Source organism: Urocitellus parryii, chromosome 3 (genome assembly GCF_045843805.1).
Source record: "Urocitellus parryii isolate mUroPar1 chromosome 3, mUroPar1.hap1, whole genome shotgun sequence".
In the NCBI taxonomy this organism is placed as follows: domain Eukaryota; kingdom Metazoa; phylum Chordata; class Mammalia; order Rodentia; family Sciuridae; genus Urocitellus; species Urocitellus parryii.
Genome location: NC_135533.1, coordinates 23,727,255 through 23,736,623, shown reverse-complemented (window position 1 = coordinate 23,736,623; position 9,369 = coordinate 23,727,255). Strand labels below are relative to the sequence as shown.

Sequence of the window (9,369 nt, the reverse complement as noted above, 5' to 3'; positions counted from 1 at the left end):
TGTATAAGAATTTCAGAACATTGCCCTAGAAGAATTACTAGGTGAAAAGATCTGGCAAACTTAGGGAGGCCTTCAGCAACTTCTTGAAATAAAAAATAAAGAGGGCTGGGGATGTAGCTTAGTGGTGGAACACCCAATCTCCTGTACCAAACAACAACAACAAAAACCCAAAACACTTGTTTGGCACGACCTCATTTAAGGAACCGTGTTAATTCCTCAGCAGTGAAATTTCAATCAAGTGAAAACTAATTTTTTTTGGAATTGATTCTGGCTTCCAAGACCAGAATGTGTTGGAAACCCCCGCAGCAGGTAAAAACCTATTTCATTCTTTTTAAAAACCAAGTTACTTAAGTTCAGAAAGGTGTTAAGTTCCCAGTTTCACAGAGAAAAAAATCCAAGTCTTCAAGCTTGGGGCTGGCGCTCTCCTCACGTGACGCCACTGCTTTTCCTTTAAAGGCCAGACCACGTGATTGCAGACGCGCACACGGAGGAAATTTACACTGTCAGGGGAGCGAGTTATTCCTCCCTCGCTTTCTCTAGGCTTTCTGGCTTTCCCTCCCCGGAAGCCACCAAGTCCTCTAGAAGCTTTCCCTTCCTCATTCCCTCCGTCGCGTCACCCGTCCTCCTTTCCGTTAGTCGTCGGCCCTGGTGCTCCCTCTCCGCCGCAGAACCCCGCTTTGGAAGGAAGGCCAAGGAGACTACAACTCCCAGAGGGCCTCGCGGCTCCGCCCCACGCGCTGTGTAGGTCGGGGGCTGAGGTCCCACGGTCTTTTCTCCGCGTGCGGCCAGGAGCAAGCGCACTACAGGTTCCGTGGAGCCTCGCGCGCTAGCCGGACCGGGGCTGGGAGGGGCTGGAGGGGCCGAGGCTGGCAGGCGGACTGGCGGGCGGAGGAAGGGGGTGGGAGCGGAGGCGATGGAGGGGAGGAGTGGGGGAATGGGGGAGGGAAGGGGAAGGGAGGCGGGAGGCGGGGCCGAGCCGGAGCCGGAGCCGGAGCCTGAGCCGGCGGTTGCAGCTGAGGCGGTGATGTCGGTGCAGGTTGTGTCAGCAGCGGCTGCCGCCAAGGTGCCTGAAGTGGACCTGAAGGATTTGAGCCCCTCTGAGGCGGAGCCGCAACTAGGACTGAGCTCGGCGTCAGTGGGCGCCATGGCCCCTCCAGCAGGCGGCGGGGATCCTGAGGCTCCGGCTCCAGCCGCGGAGCGGCCCCCGGCCCCTGGCCCGGGCTCGGGGCCCGCCGCCGCTCTCAGCCCTGCCGCCGGGAAGGTGCCTCAGGCGTCGGCCATGAAGCGGAGCGACCCACATCACCAGCATCAGCGGCACCGGGACGGCGGCGAGGCCCTGGTCAGCCCCGACGGCACAGTCACCGAGGCGCCGCGCACAGTCAAGAAGGTATTGGGGCCGGGCTGCCTAGCTCGGAGAGGGAGGGAGGGGAGCGAGGGGGAACCGCAGATTCTCTCGGCAAAGCTGCACCACCCTCCACGCTCTCACTTCTCTTATTGTGGGGGCAGTGAGACCCCTTCCCGCTTAAGCCTACCTTCTTGGAGCTACCCCCACCTGGCCCCCGTGGCTGAGAAGCGGAGACTCCAGGTGGCACGGCTGTACTTCGCTAGGGGTAACATGGAGGTAGCGCTCTCCACTACTACTTGGAATAAGCACCGGGAAGAGAGGCACCTTATACTACGCCCCCCGCGCCCCAACACTCCCACTTGTTATTTTTCGGACTATCGGAGGAGGAGATCTTGGTAGTATAGAAAAACCTTGCCGTTTTCGGAAGCCCACCCACCAATAAAGGTGGAAAAATCTTTTCTCTTTGGAGAACGAGTAAGCAGTAGTTAGCTCTCGTTGAAGTCCTCTGAGTTGTCTGGCTTCTGTACAGATGATGACTTTCTCCCTTTCTGTGGCCAACCGCTTCTCCAGAGCAGTACTCATGCTGTGCCTTTCCTTCTCAGCAACTGTAATACGCTTGCATTTTCTTTAATTGTAGAAGGGTAATGGAGAGATTCATCCCTCTTTTATCTTAAGAGGTTTGTATCCTTACTCGGTAGTTGGGTCAGTATTATTAGATTGTGTATGAAGAGAATGGTGGTTGTATCGGTTCCTTCATTGTGATGAGAAAGCGTTAGTAAGAAATGCTCACTTTGGGGAAAGCGATCATTGTGGCTTTCTATCTCAGCTGTCAGCTTCTCTCATACATAGTTGTGGGGAGGCCTCAGAATACCAAAGAGTAAGCATGCCTAGATGTAAAATATTACCCGAACATTGGCTATCCATCATACCTTTCTTTCAATGCCAAATTAGCACAGGGGGGAAAAAAGGTAAATATTGGAAAATTCAGAGATGTGGGTCATATAAAAAGGGATTGTGGTTCTATTTTCCTAGGCACAATACAAACAGCAATTTTTTAAAATTGTGAATTATTTTTAATTGTTTTATCAGAACAGCAATAAAGGGGTGTGAAATCTGCACTGGTTTTACAGTGAAGGACTGAGCTGAATTGGAACCTTGGATCAGCCAAACATTTTGTTGTAATTGCTTTTATGATTAAGGTATAGCAGGTAACCTTTTCAATCTGACTACCCAAATACAGTGTTAAATGACATTAGGTACAAGATTGAATGAGTTGTTTAGGACAATACCCTTGTCACTTGTAAAATGAATCTTCTAGGAGGAATTATTGTGAAGGAGGAAGCATAGGCAGCAGTGCTGAAAGTATCTACTTGAGAGTTGGGAATTCTGAAGCATATTTTAGACTAGTTTGGATGCTTTATAAACTTTGGCCAAATCTTTTTCTTGTGATTAAGATTCTTTCTGTCTAAAATCTGTAATTAGATTTTTTTTTTAAGGGTAGAAGTGCTTAACAAATTGCTTTCAGAGCATGGAATTTAGTCAGGCAGACTTGGGTTTGAGTTCTAGTACTGCTAGCTTTTGGATAATTTCCAAATTCTACAAATCAACTTCTTCTATAAAATAAAAATACTAAGTATGATTGAGAATTAGAAATATTTGCAAAGATCCTAGCCTTGAATTTATCACATCTAGTATAGTCTTAAAAATTATAGCTATCATTATTATGAAGAATTGATTTTTATGCTCCCATGACCTCCTCTGAACAGTACACAACAGTTAAATAGATTCTATATAAAGAAGTTAAAAAATAACAAGGCAGCATACCTACCAGAGTCTGTTTTTCTTAATTCTAGATGTGCTTCTTGGCTGTTTTCCTTGTCACTAAACCACCTTCTTCTTGTTGTTTTTCAGTATCAAAGTGTATGTCCCATGATTCTAGATTTACTCAGCAGCCCAAGGCTATGGAAGACAGGGCTGAGCTTGCCTTAGACAATGTTAATTGCACCAAAAAAACTTTTCTGCTGAAAGTTAAGCAGGTGGAGTTCTGGACAAAGATGCAGATGTTGAACAAAAGTAAGGGCACTGCAGAGTTGCTTTTTAGAGACAGAATCTTGACTTTTTTGATATCATATTGGCTAAATGAAAAGAAATGTACAAGTCTGCCCTTCTTTCCCCAAGTAGAAAGTCACCTCATCAAGGAACTGCAGTGTGACATTTGGATTTATTGAGCCTTTCTTGATTGTCTATTTAAATCATCATTCTGACCTTGACTCCTTTCTGCTTTTATGAAATTTCATGTTTGAAGGGCACATTGGTTTTGAAAAAGTTGCCTTTGACTATGTAACTTGTGATTGTTGCTTTTATTTTGTAACTCATGTCCAAACCTGTTTATGTTAAATCACATTTCCATTGATGATTTCCCTTACTCCATTTATGTATTTGTCATTAGTTTCTTAGCTCGTTTACTCTGCCTACCCACACAAGGGAAATACAGTTGTTTTGTTTTGTTTGGTGATGCTGGGGCTAGATCCCAGGGCCTTCTGTATACAAGGCAAGCACTCTACCACTGAGCCACATCTTCAGTCTCAGAAATAAACTTTTTATAAGAGCAGAATTCTCAAGTGCAGTAGTAAGAATGAACACACAGTGTGCAGGTTACTCAGTCACATTTTATCTTTGACACCTGCCTCCATCCTGTGACCTGGTGCTCTGAGGACCAGATCTTGTCATTGTGGTTATTATATATTTGTATATAATGGTTTTTAAAAATATCTTTTTAGATGTTGATATAACTATTCATTTATTTATATGTGATACTGAGAATCAAAACCAGTGCCTCACACATGCTAGGCAAGTTCTCTACCACTGAGCCACAACTCCAGCCATATATATATATATATATATATATATATATATATATATATTTTTTTTTTTTTAATAAGCTCACATTAAGTGAACTAAGCAAACCAAAAATCTCTGTAAGAAGTACTTGTGAAATGGGAAGAAAATTTCTACAGTAAATGAGGTGACAGTTGAGAGGATCTCTTCCCTGTGTTCTTGGAAATGGGTGATAGGAAAGTTGGAGCACAGTAGCAAAAACAAGGCAGAAGTTGATTTATTTCAGAAAAGTTAAAAGACTTTCTGATAATAAGACTCCAAGCCCAGGAACCTCAACCGACTTGTGCTTACATCACTATGGGTAATGACCATGTTCAAACAGATTCCGTATTTCTCTTGGCAAACTTATACCTTGCACTAGTTTTGTTGTCAGGATTTAGTGCTTTCTTGCCCTGAATTGTTTAAACTCTTGATTTGGTTAATTATAGATTACAGAAATGGAATGTTTTGGATATAGGCATGGGAATGTAGGAACAATGTGATTCCTTTGCCAGTTAGAAAAGTACAGCCTGGCAAAATGTTCAGTGAATCAGTTGGCAGTTGGACCCTAATAATAGTTACCATTATTGGCCTTTTATGTGCCAGGAATTGTCAGTGTTTCTGTAATCCTGACAAGCATATTATGAGATATAGTTGTCATTATCTCTGTTTTACAGATGAGGAAATATGGTCCAGAGAGAGTAGGTGCCTTGTACAAGGTTATACATTTAGGAAGTGGCAGAGGTGGGACTTACACTTACATCTGTCTTTTTCCCTACCATGTCTTTTTCATTATGTCACATGGATTGTTTCTGACCTCTTAGGTCTTAGGTGCTGGTTCTGGGCTTCTCCCTGAACTTTTTTATTTTTTCAACAGTTCTGGGGATTGAACCTAGATGCTTTATGACTAAGCTACATCCTCAGCCCTTCTTATTTTGAGACAGGATCTTGCTAAATTGCTGAGGCTGCCTCAGCCTCCTGAGTTGCAGGGATTACAGGCATGTGCCACCATGCTTGGCCTTCCTGAAATCTTGCTTGGCCTTCCTGAAATCTTTAGAATAGTCAGTAAACTTTAAGGTGTGTCTGTCTGGCTAAGGCTTAGGTCATCCCAGGACCGAAGAAAGGAGAGTGTGAGTCAGGACTTTAGGAAAAGGACAAGAGAAAAGTATACAAATGTACAGCTCAAAGAATTGTTAAATTAGAAGGAGGGAGGAAGAACATCACATACAGAGAAGCATTTCAAGATCAATGATGCAGCCTCACATTTGTGGTTAACTGTTAACTGAGAAGCTTATCCTTAATTTTAAAGTTATAAACCTGGCATACCCGAGCAATATATTCTTCCTTTCTGTTCAGTTAATGATTTTCCTCTGCTGTTTGTTTTACCTTCTCTCTGAATCAAACTTATTAAACCTTTGAATATTCGAAAATGACAGTTTATGGATTTAGAGCCTTATTATATACTATTTTATTTTATTTTTTGGAGTACTGAGGATTGAACCCAGGCATGCTTAACCACTGAGAAACATCCCCAGCTCTTTTTATTTTTCATTTTGAGGCAGGGTCTCACTCAGTTGGTTAGTGCCTTGCTAAATTGCTGAGGCCGGCCTTGAACTTGCAATCTTCCTGCCTTAGCCACTGGGATTACAGGTGTGCATGATTGTGCCCTGCTCCTATTTTATTTAATACTTTTAAGAAACTCTTAAGGTAGTGTATGATTTATTGAGGAAACAGGTTGGAGGGGTTAGAAATTTGGCTCAAGGTTGCCCAGTAATAAGATGGAGCTAACAATCCTAATCTGACTCCAAAGCCCTAATTCTGGAGCTTTTCAATTCAAATTATTCCTCTACTCAAAATTTAGGATTTGACTTTTTAATTCTTATTTCCTCCCTCTCGGGTATTGGGGATTGTACCCCAGGGATGCTACACTCAACAGCCCTTTTTATTTTTTGAGTCAGAGTCTCCCTAAGTTGTCAAGTTAGACCTCGAACTTCTGATCCTCTTACCTCAGCCTCCCAAATGGCTGGGATTACAGGCATGTGCTTTAGTGCACAGCTAAATCTTAATCTGAATTTTTTTTGTGGATTTTTTTAATATAATAAACAGTTTCTTACTTATTGACTAGTATTATTTGTGAATACTCTTCTCCTTGAGCTTGGGAAAGATTAAACATTATTTTAAGAGCTATTTTAGAAGTTTGCAGTTGTGTTTGATTTTTTGAGAGAAAATACTTATCCATAGTGTTCAGTTAAGAAATGAATAGTAGTTCATGAAAAAGGGAGAGTAAGTTATTGTATCATTTCCTTGAAGGCTATCCCATTTCTCATAATGAGAGAGGAAAAAGATTTGTTGTAATCTTTATTTCAGACCCTTTATCAAGTTGAGTTTATGAAGAATATGCTGTCTCTTTCATGGTAGTTCTTGTTTAATATTCAGAGCCTAACATCTGAGTTGGGTGGGAGGAGAACTATCTTGACAATTGGTCTGACCCACAGCTCTGCCATTTTGTTCCAGTAGAAGGCACAATTAGAGGAGCTAAAATCTGGTCACCCAATGACAGGTTTAGTAAGCTTGAAATTTGTGGGAGCTTTTTATAGTCTTTATGATTTATGGCCAGAGATTTGGAAAGAAAAAAGAAAAAGTTTCTTCTCTAACAGTTCTTAATCTAAAACTATTTTCGATTAAAGTAAATAACTTAAGATGTGTTTAATTTTCATTCTCCCTCCTTGCTAACTGTATTCTGCAATAGTTCAATAAACTGTTTTATGTCTTGGACACTTGCATTCATCGATGGTGTTTTCCTATTTTGTTTTCAGGGGTCCATCAGTAGAAATGTGTCAGTTTGGGGCACCTGCTAGCTCTTAGATTAGTACCTATATTAAATGGGCACTAGAGCTGCTGGTTGAGTTGCTGACTATAAGGCTTAAAGCTTTTGTGCTTCTCCCCCTTCCGCCCCCACCCCTTCCTTCCTTCCTTCCTTCCTTCCTTCCTTTCTCTGTCTCTGTCTCTCTCTGTTTCTCTCTTTTCTCTGGTACTGGGGATTAAACCAAGGGGTATTTTACCACTGAGCTATATTCCAAGTCCTTTTTATTTTTTATTTTGAAACAGGGTCTTGCTGTGTTGCTAATTTGGCCTCAAATTTGTGATTGACCTACCTCAGCCTCCCAAGTCTCTGGGAGTTTCTGGGATTATAGGTGTGTGCCACTGCTGTCAGATCCTAAAAGCCTTTCTGAATATTACATACTCAACACTAAAACTAACTTCATCTTCTCTATAGTCTTATCTCCTGCAGTGTTCTAATATTAATTACCCTTTTTTAAACCAATTTTTTTAGTTGTAGATGGGTACAATACCTTTATTTATTTTTATGTGGTGCTGAGGATTAAACTCAATGCTTCACATGTGTGAATCAAGCACTCTACCACTGAGCCACAACCCCAGCCCCCAACATTACCCTTTTGATCATTTAAAAAGATTTGATAGTGTTGACTACCTGTTCTTGGAAACTCTTCCTCTTGGCTTTGGTGACACTTATAATGACTACCTTTTACTGAATACTTAACTTTGTGCTAGACATCTATCTCATCTGTTAAGCCTCATAACAGTTTTATCAGATGAATTGTATTATCTTTTATAGTTGATAAAATACTGGCTTAAAGAGAGTAATTAACTTGCCCAAGGCTTTGCCAATTTGTGATGCCTTTGGGATCAGTGAGATGCAGTATCGCCCATGGCAGCAGTAGGAGGCTTTGTCATATAGCCAAACCCCTGCTGCTCTGACCAAACTCCCATGTGAAGTCTGTTTCAGTTGTGTTTAATTGCTGCTAAAACCTCTCTCTTCAAATCTCTTCAAGAGATCTCAGGATCTCTACCCTCTTCCATGATGAGGCTTTAACCATCATGCCTCACATCCTTGTTTATTTTTTTAGTCACTATGTGACATTGTGTCATTCATTATCTTCCTTATACTCAGTCCCTTTACCACTCTCTTCATCTTTTCAGCTGCTTCAACCCTTCCACAACATTCTTCACAATATCCCCTTCCATTTTCAACAAATCCCCATGTAGTATCAGTCCCTGGCAGCAAGATCAAGACACAGGGTGACAATGACAATGTTGTTAAGGTTGGCACCTGATATCTAGAACTATAATGGTGCAAACCAGGCCACATCTTTTGCTTGGCACTACTAATCATGACATCTTTACTAAACCACTTCTGTAATTTGGGGCAGTGTTTTTAGCTGTATCCCTGAAGAGGGTTCTTTACCCTGAAAGCTACCTCATATCCTCTGTGTAAATTCTTTTTGTGTTTACTTGTTGGAAGTGACTTCTGCTGGTTGCAGAACTCTTAGTGATGCACTAGTTGAACCTAACCATCTGTCTTCTTAGTTGCTTGTACCCGTGGAGCTGAGAGTTGGTAGCCAAAATCAGAAAACCAGGCAGATCAATGTCACTTTATCCATAATTATCAGCCTCCTGTGTAATCAGCATTTGCCTAGCAGTGTTGTACATCTCTCTAGTAAGTTTACTTTCCTACTCATTGCAAATGACTATTTCATACTGTTTTATATTTTTATTTATATATAACAGCAGAATGCATTATAATTCTTATTACATACATAGAGCTCAATTTTTCATATCTCTGGTTGTATACATAGTATACTCACACCAATTCGTGTCCTCATACATGTAATTTGGATAATAATGATCATCACATTCAACCATCATTAATTACCTCATGCCCCCTCCTTTCCCCTCCCACCCCTCTGCTGTATCTAGAGTTCATCTATTCCTCCCAAGCTCCCTCTCCCTATCCCACTATGAATCAGCCTCCTTATATCAAAGAAAACATTCAGCATTTGTTTTTTTGGGGGGATTGGCTAACTTCACTTAGCACTATCTTCTCTAACTCCATCCATTTACCTGCAAATGCCATGATTTTATTCTCTTTTATTGCTGAGTAATATTCCATTAATCTCTCACATTTTTTTTTTAAACCAGTGATAGGCCTTATGCTTCATTATAAAAACAGAAACCACCAAATGACAACTTTATCTTTCTGTCTCCCAAATCTATAAACTTGTGTATTTGGAACTCATCTTTTCCTCCTTCCTTCCTGTTTTGATAAAGGAAGTATCTAGACAAGG

General features: G+C 41.6%; 1 protein-coding gene across 2 annotated transcripts in view; it reads left to right on the top strand.

Moving 5' to 3' along the window:
* Nucleotides 1–977: 977 nt before the first annotated feature.
* Ahcyl2 (adenosylhomocysteinase like 2) overlaps nt 978–9,369 on the top strand; it is a 184,836-nt gene continuing 176,444 nt past the window's right edge. For both annotated transcript variants that reach the window (XM_026392799.2, XM_026392798.2), the window contains exon 1: nt 978–1,387. In XM_026392799.2, coding sequence (XP_026248584.1) covers nt 1,025–1,387 — 363 coding nt within the window. In that variant the 5' untranslated portion in view covers nt 978–1,024. The remainder of the gene's footprint in view (nt 1,388–9,369) is intronic.